At 59.8% G+C, this 22,755-nt stretch overlaps 7 protein-coding genes across 7 annotated transcripts; 4 read left to right on the forward strand and 3 right to left on the reverse strand.

Annotated features, from left to right (window-relative positions):
* Nucleotides 1-961: 961 nt before the first annotated feature.
* DCS_05822 (uncharacterized protein) lies at nt 962-3,036 on the forward strand (the record flags this gene model as incomplete). Its single annotated transcript, XM_040803123.1, has 4 exons — nt 962-995; nt 1,091-1,702; nt 1,784-1,858; nt 1,931-3,036. The coding sequence occupies 4 exons, from the start codon at nt 962-964 to the stop codon at nt 3,034-3,036; spliced, it is 1,827 nt and encodes a 608-aa protein (XP_040658156.1).
* A 186-nt stretch (nt 3,037-3,222) lies between these two features.
* On the reverse strand, nt 3,223-4,686 carry DCS_05823 (Chitinase 1; the record flags this gene model as incomplete). Its single annotated transcript, XM_040803124.1, has 3 exons — nt 3,223-4,167; nt 4,376-4,478; nt 4,544-4,686. 3 exons carry the CDS (start codon nt 4,684-4,686, stop codon nt 3,223-3,225), a joined length of 1,191 nt encoding a protein of 396 aa, XP_040658157.1.
* A 1,540-nt stretch (nt 4,687-6,226) lies between these two features.
* DCS_05824 (uncharacterized protein) lies at nt 6,227-8,410 on the reverse strand (the record flags this gene model as incomplete). Its single annotated transcript, XM_040803125.1, has 1 exon — nt 6,227-8,410. The coding sequence occupies one exon, from the start codon at nt 8,408-8,410 to the stop codon at nt 6,227-6,229; it is 2,184 nt and encodes a 727-aa protein (XP_040658158.1).
* Nucleotides 8,411-9,303: 893 nt separating this feature from the next.
* On the forward strand, nt 9,304-9,743 carry DCS_05825 (uncharacterized protein; the record flags this gene model as incomplete). The annotated part of the gene is made up of 2 exons (XM_040803126.1): nt 9,304-9,389; nt 9,569-9,743. 2 exons carry the CDS (start codon nt 9,304-9,306, stop codon nt 9,741-9,743), a joined length of 261 nt encoding a protein of 86 aa, XP_040658159.1.
* A 3,842-nt stretch (nt 9,744-13,585) lies between these two features.
* DCS_05826 (MHYT domain signaling protein) lies at nt 13,586-16,893 on the forward strand (the record flags this gene model as incomplete). Its single annotated transcript, XM_040803127.1, has 5 exons — nt 13,586-13,749; nt 13,824-13,878; nt 13,990-14,496; nt 14,813-14,998; nt 15,055-16,893. The coding sequence occupies 5 exons, from the start codon at nt 13,586-13,588 to the stop codon at nt 16,891-16,893; spliced, it is 2,751 nt and encodes a 916-aa protein (XP_040658160.1).
* A 1,457-nt stretch (nt 16,894-18,350) lies between these two features.
* Nucleotides 18,351-20,323, forward strand: DCS_05827 (uncharacterized protein; the record flags this gene model as incomplete). Its single annotated transcript, XM_040803128.1, has 2 exons — nt 18,351-19,002; nt 19,077-20,323. The coding sequence occupies 2 exons, from the start codon at nt 18,351-18,353 to the stop codon at nt 20,321-20,323; spliced, it is 1,899 nt and encodes a 632-aa protein (XP_040658161.1).
* A 218-nt stretch (nt 20,324-20,541) lies between these two features.
* Nucleotides 20,542-22,024, reverse strand: DCS_05828 (FAD synthetase; the record flags this gene model as incomplete). Its single annotated transcript, XM_040803129.1, has 5 exons — nt 20,542-20,688; nt 20,750-20,850; nt 20,877-21,359; nt 21,426-21,466; nt 21,525-22,024. 5 exons carry the CDS (start codon nt 22,022-22,024, stop codon nt 20,542-20,544), a joined length of 1,272 nt encoding a protein of 423 aa, XP_040658162.1.
* Between the last annotated feature and the right edge of the window lie 731 nt (nt 22,025-22,755).

Below are 22,755 nucleotides of genomic sequence, written 5' to 3' on the forward strand. Positions count from 1 at the left end.
ACCGGCAACTCACCAATGCGGTGCCACATTACACCCTGTAATACATGTAGACTGACCCTCGACGCGGGCGAGACAACCCAGATCCTTGTTCATCACCACCTTTCGTATGCTCTGAGGTGAGGGGTCCCTGAAAATGAATGAAAGTACTCCGTATACTATCAACTATTTAGAACTACAAATGTGATACACTTACTTAGCTGTACTTATTTGTAAATGCATATTTATCTCCACGGGGGCCAACGTACAGATTCCTACATGGATCGTGTTGAGTAAAGCTCAGATGTGTCGGAAGCGGAGGGCACTTTAGTTACGAGTGTAATTTACACGCTTGTAGATTACACAGATTGTACCGATAGTTTACTTATATGCGCTTCTAGATTCCATTCATGTGTAAACTATGTACAAGCATGTACGGATTACTCCGTATGCCAACACCGTCGTGCAGCGCAAGTACACCTCGTGCTTATGCGGGTTCGCAAATATATACAGGTATTACAACATCCCTGTATTAAGAATCTTGTGCAGATATTTGTACCCGAAAGTAGCGGGACTGCATGCAATATTACTCGGACGCCCGCTCGCCAGGAGAAGCTGGTCACTGGATCGAATGACCCGCCTCCTGTTTCTGAGCCATCTACTCCTTGTGCGCCGGATCTGCATCACTTGTGCTCATGTGCTCGTAAACAAAAATACTTGTGGCATTCTCCGACGTGACTTGAACCTTCCAACCGTGCCGACTCGACCAACAAACACTCCATCTCGTAGTAGTGTTGATGATATTTCTGCCGCCCCTTGCCTGCATTGCCCAAGCGTAGGGAACGAACCAACGCTTCGAGAATACAACGAGGAGGCGAGAAGTAGAAACAAGTCGAAATAGGTGGAGATAGCAATCGCAGATCTCCCAGCCGGCTCCGACAAAGAAAATGAGGGTAGATGCTGGTACGGGTGACGTGTACACAAGATGGAGTCTCTAGATTGCGTTGTCGTTGGCGCAGGTAAGGAATTGCGATGCGAGCAACGTGATCGAGAACAACAACAGCAGCATCGTGCATCAGTTCATGTACAATAAAATGCTGACTCGAGGCCACAGGATGGTACGGGCTGGGGGCCGCAAAGCAGTACCAATTCATTCATCCTGATGATTCTCTTGCCATCTTCGAGTCTCAATCCTCGCCCGGCGGAACATGGGCAGACGAACGACTCTACCCGGGCCTAAAGAGCAACAATCAGCTTGGCACATACGAGTATCCAGACTTTCCCATGAGCAGCGAACGATTCAAGATCAAGAGCCGAGAGCACATTCCGGGTGAAATCGTGAACGCCTACTTGAAAGCGTACGCTGCCAACTTTGGCATCGACCGGCTCATTCGTCTCAGCACAAAGGTTCTCGCTGCACAGCATCAAGACGATGGCGGCGGGTGGATACTGACGATCAATCAAACTGGCCATCCCGGTAAAGAATCCAAGGTCTTTACTCGTCGGCTCATCATCGCGACTGGACTTACATCTGAAGCCTTTCTGCCTCACTTCGACGGCCAGGAGACATTTGGCCGCAGAATATTTCACGGCAAACACTTTCTGCAGAATAGAGACACACTGGAGACTGCGAGGACAGCGACGGTATTTGGCTCGAACAAGTTTGCCTGGGATGCCGTTTACTCGTACGCCCAAGCCGGTGCCCAAGTCCGTTGGATTATTCGATGTGAGTAGCTCCCCATGCCAAATCTAGCATCGTACAAGCCCTAGCTGCACCATACGATTAATACGGAATACTTTCTTGCAGCGTCTGGTCACGGTCCCTGCTGGATGTCGCCCTCCCATGTCACGCCCCTACGAAAGTGGATTGAGAAGCTGGCGAGTGCGTAACTTTCCCTTATCCTGGGCCATGCCCTCTGTCCCATCTCCCCATGATACTAATGCCCCCCCGTAGACGTTCGGTTCTTGACCTGGTTTAGCCCGTGCATATGGGGTCATGTCGACGGATATGCCGTCGTCCGACGCTTCCTTCATGGTACACGCATCGGCCGCGCCATTGTCAACGGCTTCTGGAGCATCCTGGGCGGCGATGTCATGCGGCTGAACGGTTACGACTCCCACCCAGAGACCGCAAAGCTCAAGCCGTGGGTTCCGGTCATGTATACTGGGACGAGCTTCAGCATCTTCAACTACGACACCGACTTTCTCGATCTCATCCGATCCGGCAGAGTCCGCATTCACATTGGCGAAATTGATCACCTCTCCTCGGGCAAGGTGCATCTGGCCGACGGAACCGAGTTTGAGACCGACGTGCTGCTAGCCCACACCGGTTGGAAGCAAGCTCCCCCTGTGCAGTTTTCCCCCCATGGCATCGACCGGGAGCTCGGCATTCCGCACCTACAGAGGGACGAGGACTCAAACCTCCCCAACGACCTTGCGAACCAGACAGCTATTCTGGAGGAGGCTGACGCAGATATCTTGGCGCGTTTCCCCCGCCTCAAGAATCCACCTGTCTGGAACAGAAGTTATGTCCCGCTCACGGAGCAGAAGGGAATCAGTACGCGTCCGGAGGAGCAAGCCGCGACGCCGTACAACGGCGGCCTCACATCGTACATGCTCTACCGCTTCCTCGTGCCATCCTCTGAAAGGCTCCTGCAGCATCGTGACGTCGCCTTTGCGGGCATGGTGGGCAACTTCAGCAACACACTCACCGCTCACCTCCAGGGTCTCTGGATCGGTGCCTATTTTGCCGGCCTCCTTCAGAACGACCCGGCAGCGGCGGTCGGTAAAGAGAAATTGATGCAGGAGCTGCAGTACGAAACAGTCCTCCACAATCGATTTGGCAAGTGGCGTTGCCCTGTTGATTGGGGAAACAAGGCCCCTTCGTTCATCTTTGACGCCGTTCCCTATCTCGACTTGCTGCAGAGGGACATGGGGTTGAATCCTCATCGCAAAAAGGGGGGATATCTCGATGAGATTTTCAGCCCATACGGCGCCGAAGACTACCGCGACGTCAACGAAGAGTGGAAGACGAGGATTTACGGAGCCAACATAACATAACCTCGTGCGGTGTCGTTGCTGGACGGAGGTTTGGCCAAGTTTTCTGCCATCTTATTCAGCCCCCTCCTTGGAAATTGCATTTTAGACGGCTTGGAAACACAAACTGATATCCAATTGCGTGCATTCCAAGAATGATTCGATTCATCTTCTCTCGTTACTACATTGCCACATGCATATACGGCCAGTTTAGTCCATCCCCTTCTTGATGTTGTCGTACCGCGAGTCCGGGTAATCGAGATGGTTGCTCGTGCTGTCGAGCGACCCAAGCGACGCCCGACTTGTCAAAACCAGCGAATCTGAACCCTTCCTGTCGCCCGAGGCTTCCCAAAACATGCTGCCGCCAAGGCCCCGTCCCATGAGGTACGATACTTTTGTCTTCACCAGGTCGGACGTGTCAAAGGTGATGAGCTCCTGCGTCACCGCGTCATAACTATAGCTGGCCTTGGCAACATCATCGTAAATGACTGTTGCCCCGGCCCTGGGCAAGTCCTTGTAGTTCCAGATTCCTGCTTCGAATCCGCCGCCTGGTCCGATTCCCGAAAAGGGCTTGCCGATGCCCGCCGTATTCTCAAACGACCGACCGTAGATGGGCATGCCGAGAACCAGCTTGCGAGCCGGCACGCCCCCCTTGATATAGGCTTGAACGGCAGTGTCAGCGTCGAACGGGGTCGCGTTCCTATTCTGGCCATCGGCAAACAGGTTCGCCTGATGTCCACTGTTGACACCCCAGCTTCCGGCAAAGTCATACGCCATGAGGTTGATGAAATCCAGGACACCGCCCAACTGTGCCATTTGAAGTTTCTCGTAGTTTTGAGGCCCTGCGGGAGCGGCGATGGAGAGGAGGAAGTGATGGCCTTTGGCGTGCACCGCCGCGTACGCATCCAACTCATCCCGAATGGCTTGCAGGAGGAGAACCTGGTTGGCGGCCTGGACATCATCGGCAGGATACTCCCAGTCGACATCGATGCCGTCGAATCCCCAGTCCTTCATGAAAGTGACGGCCGTCTTGGCAAACGTCTGCCTGTTGGCGGGCGTGCTGGCTGCCGAAGGGAAGTTGGAGGACCAAGTCCAACCACCGATGGACAGCATGAGCTTGAGGTTGCGATTCTTTTTCTTTAGAAGATACAATTGCTTTACACATCCGTATGCGTTATTGCCGATGTCGTTCCAGGCTACATGTGCATGAGCATAAATGCCTCAGGGATAGCTGCTCTGGTGGGCAGGTAACTTGCAGTCATTGGCATAGTGCTTGTCGAGATCGGCATAGGTGTCACCGGAAAAGCTTTTCCGAGTCAATACTGTAATTTATCATGTTGCAAAATCAAGAAGACTGTGAAACGTACACTGTACCATCCGCCCTCAGGTTCAGGAATGCGTAGAGGACATGAGAGATGTCAGACGCTGGGAGGTCCGAAGGTTGGTAATTCCGGCCATAGATTCCCCTGTTGTGGTGTACGTGTTCTTTTTTCAGCAATATGGTCTCCAGAACTATCCACTCTGTGCTTACCGGTTGGTAAAATAGACAGAGTTTTGGAGGCCGCCGTCTCGATTATCGACCGCACCGTCTTGCGGAAGCACGGCCAACGGAACGACCGAAGCGGCCTGCAGCAAGACCGATACCAGCAAGAGCTTGACGTGACGATGAATCATCTTGATGGGAAATTTTATGAAGTGGTAACATTCAAGAGTTTACACGTAAAGAGTTTATCTGCTCTAAACTTTGTACTCTACGTGCGGCGTTAAGTTGCGGAAGATTCCAACAGTGGGCCATATATATATATGTAGCCATTTCTTCCCAGACGCTACAACGACCATCGTGATATGAATATACGTGAGATGTCCCAGTGTCTCCAATAGCGTGTAGTGAGAGCCTATGAGAGCTGCAAAACTTGGTCATGACGCGATACCGCTGTGGCATCGTGACTTAATCCATGATTCGAGGCGTCTCTCACAGCACATGGTGTACACGACATCTCTGCTTCCAGGAGAATGAATGAGAGAAACGTTGCCCTCCCCCCACGGAATGGACGTTTTATGTGGTCAAAAAAGCTGCAAACAGGCCAGCTGATGTGCGTCCAGGCCAGGGAGATGTGGCGAAGGAAGGCCGCCAACGACTCCTTTTATTCCGGGCCACGCACAGGTCACGCACATCATCGACGCTTCCGTACCAAGCTCGCAAGTGAATTCAGGTGATGTTATATCGGCAAACGGTGGCTTGGGTTTATTCCCGGACAGGAAGGAGGCGAGTCGTGCTAGGTTGATTGGAAATGACGGTTACCGTTACACAGCACTCCATCACAACGCGCCTGCGATAAAGCGTGGCCTGAAATGGACGTTGACGTATGGAAAAAAGGGACGAGGCTAATTCTATTCCAGAATGTTGCCATGACGGCTTCCAAGATGGGCCGTATCTGACAAACAGACCGGTAGGGGAGACGGTGAAAAGGGGGTCTGGTTGAGGTCGAAGATGATGCTCAACGCGGAGTAGAGCCCGCTGCAGTCGAAATCGAACAAGTCAGCACACACACTCCCTCGAGCCTCAGCCCAAATACACTGCCAAGCGACGACTACTAGTTTATACGCTCAGTTTCGGGTCAGCTGCTCCACGTAAGCTGGTCTGGAATCCATCCGGAACCGGATCAGCATAGAGAGCGGGGGTGACCAGGGCGAGGCACCCAACCCGCCATCATGCGGAAGAATCATGCTATAAGTCTGTCTACTCCCATGAGCCTTAGTGAAGGGCATAGATGGTGTCGATATCCTGCAACGTTACGAGGCTCGCAGTCGACAGCGTGGCGGACCAAAGCTTGCGGGATGAAGTCGAAATCGTCATCCCTGCTGCTTGGGAGACCACGGCAACCCCAAACCCAGGGGTGTGTATCCATATGCACCTCGCTTCCAACATCAATTTCTTGGCAGCAAGACGAACGAGGAGGAAAAATTCAAACATGATGGCAGCGGCCCGGTCTTGGAAATAGGAGAGTTCTCCTATCCAAAGTGCGTTGCACTTGTACGTTGCCTAGGGTTAGTAGTTGCGGTTGGTTCACATGGTGCACAAGGACCTCGATGCCGTCGAATCGCTCGCACCGGCACGGACATGACCCCCATGCCATGCACAATGCGACGAAGAGTGCTCCAAGAAAAAGATGATTCATTTCTCATACAAGTACGGATTGCAAAGGGGTGGGTGCTAACAGGGATAGTAACAGCCAAAGAGATGACGACTTGCGACATGGTTGGTTTCGGCCAGCGAAAGAGCTGCCATACCGGTCGCCGTCTGCGGCGGAACGTCCTCGGTCGCCGACCTCGCAGACTTTTCAGCAAACCACTGGATCGAGTCGAAGCTGTCGCGCTCCTCCTCGTCCAGCATCCCCTCGGCACGTCTGTGGGATGCAAAGCGAAGAGGCGTTGCCGTGGGCTTCATCTTTCGCACAAAATCTCTCCGACGCCCATGATAGCGCTCGGATCGGGCGCTCCAAAAGTCCATGGACATCTGCGCAAGCTCCTCGGCGCGCGCTCTGGCGAGGGCGGGAGCGGACAAATCCAGCCGGCGCTTCCACCGACCGACGGCGGCGGTCGCCTCCACGTGCGGCCGATCGGAGGCAAAGACGGACTCGACGTGGCTCCGAAGCGCGGCGTCGAGGGCGGACCCGAAACCGGGCAGGACGTGGTCGACCAAGCCCAAGCGGCGGGCACCATCGGCGTTCAGGGGTGTCATGGCCCTCAACGCGGAGGCGGCGGCCGCATCGCCGCAGCGGCCCGGGTAGCTGAGGCTGTGGAACTCGGATCCGAAAAGACCGAGGGCCCGGTAGGCCGGGTTCAGGACGACCTGCTCGCCGGCGAGGACGAGATCGCAGGCGGCGGCGAGGGCAACCCCCCCGGCGGCGCAGTTGCCACGAAGGGCGGCGACGGTAGGGACGCCGCGGGCGGCGAACTTGTCGAGAACCATGTCGACGACGTCGTTGATGGCGTTGATGTTGTACCAGGACTCGAGCGACGGATCGGACGCGGCCTCGATGACGTTGAGGTGGATGCCGTTGCTAAAGTACGAGTCGCCACCCATGAGGATGACGGCGTCGAGCGGACGTTGCTCCGTCGTCGCCAGCACATCGCCGAGGCACCGAACGAGCCGCCGACACTGCGCGGTGCTCATGGCGCCGTTGTAAAAGTCAAAGTAGACGTACGCAAGCCGTCCGGAGCCCCCGACGACCATGTCGACCCAGATCTCCTGAAAGGTCCCCGGCACCGACCGGGACCAGTCCTCGGGAAGCGACCGGCCGAGGACCATGGGCAGGTGCGGCGGCGACACGGGAGGCAACACGCCGAGCTCGACGAGGCCGGACACGGCCGGGACCTTGGGCCAGAGGGACGAGTCGGCCTTGGTCTTGAGGCGACGCACATGCGTGATCCAGACGCCCCTGTCGTCGCAGGTGCCGATGCAGACGGCCTCATCTCGGATGTCGGTGATGCAGCCGGGCGCAAACCCGTGGCTCGGGGACGCCGTCACCGAGTCTTCGATTGTGCCGCCGTAGAGATAGAGCTTGGGACCGAAGACGGCACTGAGGCAGCCCGGCTGCGAATCGGCGCTCCGGATCCTCCTCGACACGGTGGCGGCATCGTGCCTCGTCGGGTCAAAGTCCCGCTCGCCGGCCTTGAGAAGCGGCCGCACGTGGGTGTCGCCACCACGAAAGGGCTCCGCCGAGGTGACGGAGAGCTCGGCAAAGGACTCGCTCGCCCGCAGGCCCGGACGGATCCCCCCGCCCCCCTCGGCGGAGAAGCGACGGTCGGGGGCGGGCGAGTCCGGAGGGGAGCGGGGTGCGCCGGAGAGCTCCGAGGGGTCGACCTTGGCGGCGGACTCTATTCTCGCGACGGCGGCGAGCGTGGCCGACACGGCGGCCCTCGTGACGGGGCCTCGATACAGCTTCGACTTGGTCAAGCCGGCCTCGTTGATGTCGACGGGAAACTGGTCAAAGGCCCAGACCTGGCCGGCGTCGAGCTCGCCGATGGCCTGCAGGACGGTGACGCCCCAGTGACTCCGGCCGACGGCGCTGAGGAGGTCCCGTCGCAGCAGGCGGTCGGCGTCCGGCTCGGTGCCGTCGTCGCCGACGAGGAGCCAGTCGAGGGCGCTCGGCCCGGCATCGCCCGGCGGGCCCGGGTGGACGATGAGGGTGACGTAGTTTTCGTACACGTCCGACGGCACGCGCGCGGTGAGAAAGGGGCACACGATGAGCTGCGGCTTGGCGAGGGCGGCGGCCTCGATCATGGCCTCGTCGGAGAGGGCATACTCGACGGTGACGGAATGATTCTCGGAAAGGGCGAGGAAGAGCTTCTGCGACAGCGAATTGTGCGCCGTGCAGAGGAAGAGGATGCGCATGCTGGCCGATGCCGTCGACGGGCCGTCTGTCGAGACCTGAAGCTTCGAGGTGTCGAGACCTGAAGCTTCGAGGTGTCAAGAGTTGAAGCTTCGACGTTCCAGGGTTGATGCCAAGGACTCGGTGTTTGAGATGCAACGTTCAGGGGTAATCTGCCTCCTCGGCTCGCGGGTAGAACTCGGATGGACAGCACGGCTTGCGGAACCGATACATCCGCCGAATCGACGATTGGGCTCGATGCATTATATACGAGATGCGCACGTGGCAAATGGGGATGGCAATGATGGGGATGGGGATGGGGTTGGGGGGGGGGGGAGGGGGGAACCGACACCCCTTTCCAGGATCAGCATCAGTTCAGGTTGGAGGAGTCAGGAGTGGGAGAAAGTCTTGTCATGCCCCCCCATCCCCCCGTCGTCTCTCCTCGTCCCCGTTCGACGACTGTGCGGCAATAATGGAGCGATGGAGTTGGAATCAGGCCGTGGCGCACGAGGATGGGCTCACTCCCTGCGCACGGGGGCTCGGGAAGGAAATATTCATCGGCGCAGAATGTTCCGTTTGGCGTTTTTCCCTCGGCCGGAGAATTCGTGCGGCGATGGTGAGATGTGACGAACAATGCGTCACGGTCGAGCGACGAGGGATGGGCGCCTGTGCGGTCCGTGGGCACGCACTCAGTTATACGCACACGCGCATACGAGTCGGCCGGAGCTTATTCCTAGGCCTCGGCCACGAGCATGGGTCCATGCCAGCCAGTCGGTGTCGCTGAAGACGAGGGCGGGGAGAGGAACGGGGGAGAAGAGATGGCGGGAAGAGGAACGGGGGAGGAGAGATGACCGGGTCGATCGGGCATAGAGCAGCACACCACTCGCTTGGCTTCGTTATACGCCCAGCGACCATGATGAGCAGCTGGCTCATGGACGATTACAAGCGAGAAACGAATGCCTGCGAAGAATTCCCCCTTGCCATCGCTCAGGTGCCGGAGGTGTGAGCGAGCAGCAGGCGTGGGGCGTCGGCAAGAGGGGACGAGAGCCCACTCGGGTGCGACTATGAATAGTCGTAGGTCGTATCGTGACCGGGGCCGAAGACGAGCAGGATGAAGATGAACCGATGGACGTCTGAACGTCCGTGTTCAACGCCGTACGGATTCACACGTGCGTCAACAGCTGCATGTACGGCCTCGATGGCATCCCTACAGCGGAGCTCGCTTGGGGCGTGAACTCGGCCATCATCAGCGTCGTGGTCGGTGCCGCCATCATCAGCGTCGTGGTCGGTGCCGCCTTCATCAGCGTCCCAGCAGTTTGGCCTCGGGCCTCGACGTTTGAATCGGACGATGGGTAGGGAGCGCAGGTCGATGTGCAATTGGTCCGCATTGACACGTCGGTCTCATCGGCGAGCCCGGCACGCGGAGCCTCGAGGGTCTGAAACAAGGATCACAATTGACGTGAAGCAGGGAGGTTGAGACAGGCAAGTAAATTAATCCGGGACCGCAATAGAAGTGGGTGCGCCGTCTAGTAAGGAACGAACCAGAAGCATCACAAGTACTTGCACAGTACAAGTAGGGGTTATTGCGTCGTATATCGCACTGTGCTTTTACGTACATGTACTGTAGCTGCATGTACAGTGTTGCAGTACGGTGCAAATGGAGTACTTTCCATATTGTACTCTGTACATGTGCGCAAACAGTGTACCTGCAATTGTGCGCACTAGTATGCGACATGCGGTTAGCACGACGACCAAATCACTACGTGCGGCATGGAATGGTGCAAGGCAGACACTCGTGGTGGTTTTTCATGTACAGTAATTGTTTAATTGCCAAGTGCCAAGTACTCGCGAGATTGTGAAAAGTGCTCGCAACGACAAGTTTGCTGCACAACGTCTGCGAGCAGAACCTGCAACGCCTGGTACGGAGTACGGTGTGCTGAGTGCCCTGTATTGCGTGAGCAAGTACGGATACTTGTACAGTACTCCGTAAATTCGGAGCATTACAACTAGTCGCACATGATTGGCCAAGGTGGGGTCCTTGTTAAGAGCAAGCCGGGCTTAATACGGCATATTACTCCGCACATGCTAGGGTTACGCCACGCGCGCACAACGCACGGGAGCTGTAAAATCTGGCATTGCCATTGGCGTTGCCATGAACCTGGGTCACAGCCAGGGGTGCGGTGCGGAGTACGGAGTACGGAGTAGTGTAAGTAATACTCCGTACAGTACTGCAAGTAAGTGTAATTGTACCTACCCCTGTCACGGACGCTGCGGAAAACAGCAGGGATACCACAACTGCACCGTACACATACAGGTACCCAGCATCAAAGTGTTGGCGCAAGGCCAGAGCAGAGCAGGTAAAACGCAACAAGCACACCGTAGAACCACACAAACCTGCCGAACGCAAACACCGATGATGTACCGGGTGCAACGGTGCAAGTACAGTACATCTGTTCGAGCCTTGAGCAACGAGGTACAGACATTCCAATGTACTTGTACGTAGAGCACAACATCTATATGACGGCGCCAACGGCACGTCTGTTACGCACAAGTGTACATGTACGTGGGGCTGTACCTCGAATGTACCTATACAACGCAGAGTGCGGAGTACATTGGACGGAGCACAACTTGCTGTACAATTGTGTATGGGAGCAAGTAATACGGCATACTTGAGTGCACAGGCGTATGAAAGGGGGACCTGGCATCCGTGCAAACAAGTACCGTACACTTGCGCTTGCACGTATATAATACACCAACACATGCAATTAATTATACAACGCAGAGTACGGAGTGCATTGGACGGAGCACTACAGTACTTGCTGTACACGTAAGTATGGAAGCAAGTAATACGCCATGCTTGAGTGCACAGGCATATGAAAGGTGGTCCATGCATCCGTGCAAACAGGTACCATACACTTGCGCTTGCACGTATGTAATGCATGCAATTAATACATGCAATTAATACATGCAATTAATACATGCAAGTAATACATGCAAGTAATACAAATCAATTACATACATGGTACGGAGTACCGAGTACACGGAATAATTACGCAGCGGCCGTACTCACCAAACGACGGTCAAACACCTACAGAGTACATGCACAAGACATCGCACCCATTCCCGACGCTGTTTGGTCCCGCGGCGAGGACCCTGCCACCGATCAGCCCGAGACGATGCCCTTTTCGACGGCGCCGCGAGAGGCCAATGGGTCATTAGTGTTCCGTTTGCCTCGCTCGTCGGCTCTGGAGAGACTGGAGACGGCAGCACGGTCCCTTGCATGCGGCGCCCAGCAAAGCACGGTTGAGGCCGTACCGTTGCACGCAAAACGCCACACCGCACCAGCTCGCACGCTCCTTGTCCACTGTGTCCATGTACCCGCATCGGCGCACTGCCACCTACTTGGCTGTGCAACGTCGGATCCCAACGTCCAAGTATACTGCACAAGTAATAATGGCGTACGACACGACGGTTGTAATTACATGTACAGTACGGAGGACTTGAGTACAGTACGGTAGTATTTACTTACAGTACAGTAGTACTTGCAGTACAGTAGTACTTGCTGCACGGAATACTTACGTACAGTACAGTAGTACTTACAGTGCAGTAGTACTTGCAGTACAGTACTTACTCCGTACTTACTAGTACTGTACGGTACTCACACAGGTACAATGGTAGGCACAGAGTGCGGAGTGCAGCATCGCCCAGCCATGTCAACGCACGCCGCGATCCGCGCAACAACCGGTGTGCGCTGCCAACGGTGCATCCGAGCTATAATGAATGACAAACTTCTCATCCTGACGCATCCCTTCAACGTTCGACGCAAGACGTACGTGTACTGCATCAAATGCACAGCAGCCGCACAATGGGGTTTTGAAAATAAATGTACATGTACTACACAGTACGAGGTACCGCTGCCTTGCTTGCGCCAAAGGAGGTCCGTGTGTTCATCATTTTCCTTTCCGTTCTTCGTCTTTCTTTTTCCCGCCTTCCCGTTTAACCTCATTCGTGTGGCGCGCGTCGGAACATTCTACTTGCGGCCCTTGCCCATTGCTTCTTCTCCACCCACCGTGCCTCTTTTCTTTTCCTTTCCTTTCTTTTGTTTCCCCGCCTCACGAGATGCAACTTTTCGCCCCTTGTTCGCCGCTCGCTCGCCACCCGCCGACGCTCCTCACGACGATGGACTCGTCGTTCCTTCTTGTGAATGCGAGTGTGCGTATGCGAGCGGTTGTCGTTGCACCCGCGGAACGGCTTGCCCGAACGGAACGGTACAGACGCCCCTGGAAACCCACCACCCACCCACCCAGCAGCAGCAGCGGCCACTCCCCATCGGCCGCCGTCATCCACCACCGCCCGCCGTCATCCACCACCGCCCACCATTGTCCACCGCCGCCCACATTTACCCACCACCCACTCTTATCCACCACCCACTATATCCACCACCCACTATATCCACCACCCACTCTAATCCACCACCCGCTAACCACGTCCGCTCACCGTCGTACCCGCAACTCAACAGCTCTCGAGCCGACGGGCGTCAGTCAGTGCGAGGCCGAGGGCAAACCAGATCGACGGCTGCTTGCTCGTACGTGTGCGGCACGGTGCTCTCGGCTCGCCGGGCCCATCTCTGCCTCCACACCCACGCCGGCAACTACGCGTAAGTGTGGACGAGATATGCAAATGGATGCCGAGCTTGGCTTTGACGATGCATTCCTCCTCGCCGCATGTGACGACACACCAGGACACCCTTTCGTCACGGTGGCCCCAAGCGCGAGCCCGACTTGGCGCCGCGACTGGCCTTTTCGTTCCCGGCCCCCCAGTGGGCGGTGATCCTCCGGCCGATGGAACTGCAGGCGAAAAAGCAGATATACCACCCACGCTATGAAGCTTGTTGTTCCTCAATTTCATCTCGCCCGCCCGCCCTCCCGCGGCCGCGTGCACCTACATGTACTTGTAGGGCCCATCCCTCCCCGTCCCCGCCGGCCGGTGCCCCTGCCTGGACTGCCTCGAATGATTTCCCGGACGGATGTCTTGTCTGTCCTGTCCTGTCCCGTCGTGACCGACCGACCGATCGACAGACGAACCGACCGACCGACCGACTCGACCGACCGAGTCGCCCGCCCGCCTGCTTGTCCTGTCGCTTGGCCGCAAAACGGCTTCGCTCCGAGGGCCGTCGTCCAGTCACCGCCGCCGCCGAGATGGCGACCACGCAGGAGCTGCTCGAGCAGTATTACGGCCGAGTGGTCCCCTACTCCTTCAACGGCGGCTTCGTCTGCCTGAGCTACGCCATCAGCCTCATCGGCACCAACACGACCCTCGAGCTCATCCGGAGGCGGACCTCTCACCGGGGATCCCACAACTTGTAGGTGCCGCCGGCCGATCTCGACGAAGCAACGTCCCAGACGTGCCCCGGCTCACAGGCCTGACCCGCTGCAGCATGCTCCTGATCGGTGCCGCCATCGCCATGGGCGGCATTGCCATCTGGTCCATGGTACGTCGTCGTCCTCGGCCCCCGCCTTCCCTTCTTCCCTTTTTCCCTTCTTGCCCCCGTGCTAGTACTGGCGTCCATCTCAATGTCGCGAGGGGCTGACGAGCGTGCCAGCATTTCATCGGAAACCGTGCCATCTACATGCTCGACGGCCAAGAGTCGTTCCAAATCTCCTACTCGACCAGCTTGACCGTCCTCTCCCTCATCGTGCCCATCCTCGTCCTCAGCCTCGCCTTCCTCGGCGTCAGCGGCACCGCCGGCATGCGGTGGTGGCGCATCATCCTCGCCGGCCTCATGTCCGGAGGCGCCATTTGCGGCATGCATTACCTCGCCGACGCGTCCATCAGCAACTACGACAGCTCCTACCAGATCTCGTACGTCGTCGGCTCCGCCCTCATCTCCGTCTCGGCGAGCACCCTCGCCCTCGCCCTCTTCTTCGTCTTCGAGTCCACCTGGAACAACGTCTGGTGGAAGCGGCTCGGCTGCGCCATGGTCCTCGCCGGTGCCGTCTCCGGCATGCATTGGTGCGCCGCCGTCGGCACCACCTACAGCCTCCGTTCCCTGCAGTCCCCGGTCAAGGGCGTGTCTCGCCAGGAGGCCATGATTGTCGTCATCTGCCTGGTACGTTGCCCGTATCCGCCCGCCCATGCCCCTCGTCACCGCCGCCCCCCACCCTTTCGCCGCTCGTCCCGTCCAAGCACCATTCGTCGGTCGGTCGGCAGGCTCGTTTGTGCGTTTCCTCGCCTTGTTATGCCATGACATGCCGTGGCATGCCCTGCCCTGCCCTGCCCTGGCCCTGCCTTGCCTTGCCTTGCCTTGCCCTGCCCTGCCCTGCCTTGCCCTGCCTTGCCCTGCCTTGCCCTGCCTTGCCCTGCCTTGCCTTACCCTGCCTTGCCGCCTAGCCAGGCCTTGTCTGATCAACGGTTCGTCCTTGCAGTCCATCTCGGCCGGCGTCGTCATGTCCATCAGCGCCATGTATTCCAGCTGGGTCCGGAGGGACTATGCGAGCAAGTCGCAGCAGGTCGTCCTCGCCGCCGCCGTTTTCGATGAGCACGGCAGGATCATGGTCAGCCAGGAAGGCTACCTCCCGAGCGAGGTCGTCACCGACACCTTCGTCCCCAAGGTGAGTCTCGCCGTCGCGGAAGTGCGTCGACCCCGCTGACGGCCGCCCGCCTCGAGACCAACGACGACGTCTTCGGCACCGGCCATCCCCTGTTCCACTGGATGTTCCGCGCCTCGCGCAACTGGAACGCCATCGCGGCCGTGACGGACAAGATGGCGGAGCACATCGGCCACCTGACGCAGGACAGGAACCACAACCGACGCGAGGTCCGCCTCGTCAACGAAAACGGCCTGCTCGTCGAAAACTACGACACCATCCTGCAGGAGCTCTTCTGCCTCGCCGCCGCGTCGCTCGCCTCCAAGATGAAGGACTCGCTCCTCCACGTCGGCGTCCTCTGGGACGAAATCTTCGTCACGGGAGACGCCGCCAAGCGAGGCGCGAACCGCGCCGGCGACGCGATGCCGACGACGCCCTCGCCCGACGGCAAGCCCGTCTCCAAGGATCGCTCCATCCTCCAGAGCCTCGCCGAGAAGGGGCTGTCGCCGGCGGGCGCCCAGGAGTACGGCCGGGGCTGCCTCATGTTCCTCGTCCGCCAGGTGGGCACCAAGCGCGAGATGGAGAGGCTGCAAGCGTCGGGCTACCGCTTCGCCGAGCTCCACCAGGTGGCCGGCGTCATCCGCTCGAGCATGCAGATCAAGACGACGGAGATGGAGACGAGCCTGCGCACCATGGCCACGCACCGCGAGTCGGAGGCCGTGCTCGGCCGCGGCCTCCACCTCGGCCTTTTCGCCGTCCGCGCGAGGCTCGACCGCGGCGGCTTCGACGTGCTCGTCCGCCGCGCCGCGAGGAACCTGCTGCCGTCGGTCCCCATGCCCCTCGACCGTCTCGACGCCTGGCAGACGCGCTTCCTCGACGCGCTCCGCGGCATGACGGCCTCGTCCATCATGAGGAGGCTCGAGAACACGGACTTTTCGACGCCGCAGGAGCGCAAGTTCGCCTCGGAGCTGCGCGAGGCGATGGCGTCGCTCGGCGAATTCATCGACGACGCCGCCTTTGACGAGGCGACGCTCCTGCCGAGAGAGGTTCAGGTGCCCTGCGTCGGCGGCGCCGACAAGGCAAGGCTCTCGACCTGCACCCTCGTCGCCCTGCGCCTCGTGCTCCCCATCCACGCGACGGTCCGCTCCCCGCGCTGCGAGTTTAGCCCGCTCAGCTTCTTCAAGGTGCGCCAGCTCGTCTACGAGGGCTCCTCGCGCCACCTCGAGTTCTCCCACACGGTCCACCGCGACATGTCGTCGGTCATGCACGGCGTGCCCGCGAGGCCCCCGAGCAAGCGGTCGCCGCCGGCCCGGAGGCCCTTCACCCGAGCCTTGAACACGTTCGGCCACGCGCTGCCCGGGCTTCTGAGCCCCCGGGCCTCGACGAGGCTGCCGTCGACGCGGAGCCAGGAGGAGCTTTCGCGCGCCGCGTCGAGCCACGGGTCCGACTTCCAGGCCGCCGACGACGCGAGCTTCGAGGATGGCCACAAGCTGCGGTCCATGAGCGTCGCCTCGACGTCCGAGGAGGATGCCAAAGGTTCGCCCCAGCGGCGGCCGAATCCCCTCTTTGGCGGCATCATGGTGTCGCAGGAGGTCAAGGTCGACGTGCAGGAGGTGAGCCGCTTCCCCGACGGACACGAGCGACGCGCGACGCCGGGAGCTGGTGCGCTGACAACGATGACGTCGCAGAGCAGTCACCAGAGGACGCAGAGCTACTGCCACCTCGACGGCGGCGAGAGGACCGGCTCGGAGGCGCCACCCCAGGCCGAGAGCACGGCGCAGGTCGACAACTCGTACACGGCGACGGCGACGGGCGAGCACGGCACCGGCGGCCCGGGCACGCAGCAGGAATCGGCCTTTGTCGACGAGCTGCTGTCGCTGACGGTGCAGGCGGACAAGGGCGGCATCCACCTAGGATAGCGACCTCGCGAGGCAGGCCGTGTAAAAACAACAGGCGCAGCGCACGCGCAAGAGGCATGCCGTGCGTCGTTCTGGAGATGTGCTGTACATGTACGCGCCGTTTAATGACGAAATGACGAATCCGATGCCACTGCGAGGTGCTCCCACTGTGCTCTGTGCACTCGGTACGTGGACTGCATGCGGAGAGTGCGGGTGCTGACGGGCTGACGCACACCACCTGACGTACACCACCGCTGCAAGTGCATGTACTGAGCAGAAGCACTTATAGTTAGTGTTGGGTGTACCTACAACAAGTGTTAGTTGTTAAGTGTACCTACAACAATGCAATTCAGGTAAGCACTTGACTACACCTACAGGTAGTAAGTCAGCACTTGAGTACCAGGTAAGTTGGACTTTTTGATGTGATTCAACATGCACGAGGGGTATTAATAGCAAGTACGGAGTACGGAGTACTATTTACTCACTTGGGTACAGAGTGATGCAACGACGTAATAACAGGTGTCGATGCTGCAAGGAGCACGAGTACTTGTCGCCGGTTGGCCATTGACTTTCGCCGCCTGTTGCGGTGCGGCAGACGCCAGCAATGCAACGCAAAACGACTGCATCACGAGCACTACACCGCACTCCGTACAGTACTTGCTCGACACGTTGAAGCGTACGTGGATGATGGAGCTTTCGCTGTACGGCGACGCACACGCACGCACACACGCAGGTAACTTGTATACTTTGACAGGCGCCTCCGCCAGGCCGCCGGCCCGCTAGAGCGACCGCTGGACGATGGCGGGTTAGTTTTGGGTACTACTCGTATCTACAGTGTGTCAGTAGGTACTGGGTAGGTACCTAGCCCCGACACCTACACACCTACACCCCGACTCCTACAGTGCAGTGCACCACTGTTATTTGGATCCGCAGACGCTGGTGCAAGGAGCTTGCCCGCGTCCTACAGGGGCGGGGTGCCGGCTGCCACCCACCAATGCCTGCTGCTGGATAGCGCCCGCTGCAGTGCATTGCGTGCCGGCGACATCATTGGCCGTGGATGGCTGCCTGGATGGCTGCCTGGAACCTTCTCCCCTCCCCTCCCTCCTCCTCCCCTCCCTCCTCCTCCCGGCCTCAGCCTCTGTCGGCTCGTCGAGATCATCCCCCCCCGTCTCGAACCTTTATTCGTCCGTCGTGGTGGCACAAGCCACCTTCTCGTCACGCCCGTCGATCGTCGGCGGACCGAGCGAGCCCATTGGGCCTCCGTGACCATGGAATGCCTTGAGCCGGCTTGCGGTCCGTCGTCCGTCTCAAACACCGTCTCACTCACCGCCCCCTCAAACGATCGAGAACGGCTGCCGCCGCGTCGACTATAAATCATCGTGCAGGAACTCCCGTCGACGGCTCCAACCCGCATTCGCCCTCCCCGGCTCCCCTCGTCTTGCTCAACGACCGTCGAAGCGGACACGACGACACCATCCATGGCCACTCCAGCTGTTGCCCAGTTCCCCTCGATCCAATGGGTCCCGGGTTCCTCCAACGTGACCGTTGCCCAGTTCCCCGCCGCTTCCGAGCCCGGAGAGGTCGACCCCGTCGTGCAGGCGGCTCTCGTCGTCGAGGCACTCGATGAAGCCGTCGCCAGGGCCGACTACGAGGCCGTTGCCGACCTCTTCACGGCCGACGGCTACTGGCGCGACCATCTCGCGCTGACGTGGACGTTCCGGACGGTCCAAGGAAGCGGGGGAATCGTCAGCCTTCTCCAGTCGTCGGCCAAATCCATGGATGGATTCCGACTGCGGCGTGTGCGTCTCGATGCCCGGTCGACGTCGAGGAAACCGGCCGTCGTCCCCATGAACGGCAAGGCAACCGTGCTCGGGATCCATGCGTTCCTCACCTTGGAGACGGCCGTCGGAACCGGCCGAGGCACGGTCCGTCTCGTCCTCGAGAAGGGAAAGTGGAAGATTTTCACCCTCTACACCTCCCTCTGCGAGCTCACGGGCCACGAGGAGATGACCGAGGGTCGCAGGCCGCGCGGCGTCGAGCACGGTGGCATGCCCGGTAGGGAGACGTGGGCCGAGAGGAGACGGGCCGAGGCCGACTTTGACGCCGTCGACCCGACTGTTCTCGTCGTCGGTAAGCACGGCCGCCGGCAGGTTCCGTTCGATCGAGTTTCCCTCCGCTGACGAGCGTCATCCCCCCCCATTAAGGTGCCGGACAGGCTGGCCTATCCATCGCCGCGAGGCTGAAGATGCTTCAGGTCGACACCCTCGTCATGGACCGAAACGATCGAGTCGGCGACAACTGGCGGAAGCGCTACCGACAGCTCGTCCTTCACGATCCCGTCTGGCTGGACCACATGCCCTACGTCAAATTCCCCGATTGCTGGCCCATCTTCACGCCCAAGGACAAGCTGGCCGCCTTTCTCGAATCCTACGCCGACCTCTTGGAGCTCAACGTCTGGACCAAGACCGAGCTCGGCAGCACCAGATGGGACGGCGACAAGGGCGTCTGGGCCGTCACGGTGACCCGCACGTTCCCCGACGGTTCGAGCCGGACCCGAACCTTGCACCCGCGCCACGTCGTCCAGGCCACGGGCCACTCCGGGAAGCCCAACGAGTTCCCGCTCAAGGGAGCCGGAGGCTTCAAGGGCGACCTCCTCTGCCACTCGTCCGAGTTTGAAAAGGCACGGACGGGCACCGAGGGCCGGAAGGCGGTCATCGTCGGCTGCTGCAACTCGGCGCTCGACATCGCGCAGGACTACGTCGAGAACGGGTACGATGTCACCGTGGTCCAGCGGTCGTCGACGGCCGTCGCCTCGTCCCGCGCCATCATCGAAATCGCCCTCAAGGGTCTCTACTGCGAAGATGGCCCTCCGCTGGAGGATGCCGACATGATGATGCAAGGTCTCCCGGCCGGCGTCCTCAAGGCGATCCACGTCCAGGTCACGGAGCGCCAGGTCGATCACGACAAGGACATGCTCGAGGGTCTTCGGAAGGCAGGCTTCAAGACCGACAACGGGCCCGACGAGTCGGGCCTCTTCTTCAAGTATCTCCAGCGCGGCGGGGGCTACTACCTCGACGTCGGCGCCGCGCAGCTCATCGCCGACGGCACCATCAAGGTCAGGCACGGCCACGAAGCCTCCGAGGTTCTCCCCCACGGTCTCCGCCTCACCGACGGCTCGGAGCTCGAGGCGGACGAGATCATCCTCGCGACGGGGTTCCAGAACATGAAGTCGCAGGCGAGGTCAATCTTTGGCGACGACGTCGCCGACCGCCTGAACGAGGTCTGGGGCTTCAACGAGGAGGGCGAATGGAGAACCATGTGGCAGCGCAGCGGCCACCCGGGCTTTTGGTTTCACGGAGGCAGCCTCGCCTTTTGCAGGTACTACTCGAGACTGCTGGCGCTGCAGATTAAGGGGTTGGAGGAACGGCTGTACGAGGGCGACGAGACGTAGCTTCCGCGGCCCTCGCCCCGTCGCCTCGGCGTAGATGCTCTCATGCGGGGAATCCGTCGACGGCATGGCAAGCTTCTCGCATCGTCCCCGACGGGCGCTCCGTTGGCCTCTCGGGTCTCTCATGTGAAAAATGAGCGGTTGCGGAGATGGCAACGCACTCGGTCTATGCTCTATGCGACCGGCTCAATCAGAATGCTCATGTCCAAACTTGCACTGCCTCATCGGTCTCGACCCAGCCGTTCCTCGTCGTCGTCGGTTAACTCGTACGCCGGCCGGAATCCCTCGCCGCCGCCGCCGCCGCCGGCGGCCCTTTTCAAATGCGGGTTGGGATGGGTGTCCGTCCTTCCGCCGAGACTCGTGTAGCCCTGGCACGGTCAGCGAGGCGACCGACCTCACGACGCCATCGGCGCGAGGCGAGGGGCTTACCTGGTCGTACAGAGGGCAGTACGAAATGCCCAAGTGTCGGATGAACTGCTCGCGGTTAGCCTTTGGTGTCGCCGACGCCGAGCGAGCCTGCAGCCTCGCGGCTCGTGGGGGGTCGGAACCGACTCACGGCCCAGATTTCGGCTGTTCGGCGCAGTCCAGTCAGCAACTTCTGCTCGTCCGTCGTAGCCACGGCCCGCTTCTGGGTCGAGAGCCGGGGACGTACCGTAGTGCCAGTCAATGACGGGATGCACGCGCATAAAGGGCGGCCAGCCCGCGTCGGTGTGGTCGAAGTGGCTCAGCTTCTCGCCGTGCGGGTCGGTCCTCCTCGTGCCCACGAAAATGGCCCGTATGCTCGGGCGGTCCGCGAGGTACAGCTCGAGGGCGCTGCGCATGGGTATCGTGTATCGCGTCACCTGCAGGTGGTACTCGGCGGCCGACGAGGCGACAAAGGCATCCATTTCGGGGAACGGGTGGTCGGAGACGACATAGACCGCCTGGAAGGTGTCGGGGAAGCGCGCCCCATCGGCCGCGGGTGCGTCGGACTCGGCATCCGACGCGGCGGGCATGCGTCGGGCGAGGCAGGCGAGGATGATGACGAGGAGCACGAGGCCTGGCCGAGATCAGCGGGGCTCGCCACCTCGAAGCGACGGAGCGTGGGGAGGGGAAGGGCGCGTACAATCCTTGCCGCCGTTGTACGAGAGGGAGATTTGGTCGGGTCTAAGGGACGACTTAACCACGCACAGCCAACGGACGATCGGGCGTGGGAGGGACGGACGAGTACTTGTCCAGCGCCTCGGCGACGACCTCGACGGAGGCACGCAGCCGAAGGCGGACGTTTCGAAGCAGCTCGCTCTCGGGCTCCTGGGCCAGGAATGCGTCGACCTTGGCTCCCATCCGGAGACAGACGTCGCGGAGAGGGCGGGCGGCGAAGTCGGATTTGGCGGGGGCCCCGTTCAAGGCCAGGTTGGCGGGCGGCGGAGCGTGCCGGCCGTCATCGTGTATCATGGCGAGCGGCGGGAACGGTTTGCCGCCGTCGTGGTGTTGGAGAAGCTGAGGACGGGGTCGTGTCCAGGACGGAGGGGGGTTGATGAGGTTCGGCAGGAGCGACGAGCGAGGGCCGCTGCATGGCAGTTGCCCCGCGAGGGCGGGTGCGGGAAGGGAAATTGCGGAGGAAGGAGCGATGGCGGCGTCATTACTCGCACCGCCGCGCCACGGCCAGACCGCCTGCGAGACGAGTCTTGGGCTGGCAGCGTCGGCTTCGCCCTTGTGCCGCATGCTCGGCGACGGCGTAAAGGCAAACAAAGGTCACGGCATGGCGTAGAATGGCCGTCGTCAACAATGAGGTGGCGCGGCAATGAATGCATTTGGGTAGGATTTGAGGGTGCCACGACAGGAATGCAGCTTCGACATGCCCACGGGCGCTCGCTCGCTCGTCCATTCTAGGCAATGGCCGCTCGATCACATTGCGTCAAACTGCGCGGAGCGGCAGCGGTCCCGACGAGGGCGATGCACGTACGCTCCCCCGTTGTGCAGTAGAAATTCGACGAGGCCCCGCCAGCCGTGCGAAGGGTGACATGGCTGGAAATGTGCCGTTGAGACGCGAGCAAGTGTCGCGGGTCAGTGAGGCTCGAAGCGTTCCAGCCCGTTGGACAGCTCCTGCTGAAGAGGAACCATCTGGCTGTCCGGTACCAGCGTCCAGGTGCATGCAAAAGTATGTTACCCGGCATTAGAAGGTCACGCAACCCTCCAGGCGACTCTTGTGGTGGTCATTGGTGCCTGTGCATTTTTCGGCAGGTAGTGAGTGCTACAGCACGCTCACGCCGAGAAATGCGAAATGTGCCGTTGAGACGTGCGCAAGTACCTGCTCTGGCTCATCCACTCGCGGGTCAGTCAGGCTCGAAAGGTTCCAGCCCGTTGGACAGCTCCGGCTCTCCGGCACCAGCGTCCAGGTGCATGCACAAGTAGGTTATCCGGCATTAGAAGGTCACGCAACCCTCCAAGCGACT

Source organism: Drechmeria coniospora, chromosome 02 (genome assembly GCF_001625195.1).
Source record: "Drechmeria coniospora strain ARSEF 6962 chromosome 02, whole genome shotgun sequence".
NCBI classification, from domain to species: Eukaryota; Fungi; Ascomycota; class Sordariomycetes; order Hypocreales; family Ophiocordycipitaceae; genus Drechmeria; species Drechmeria coniospora.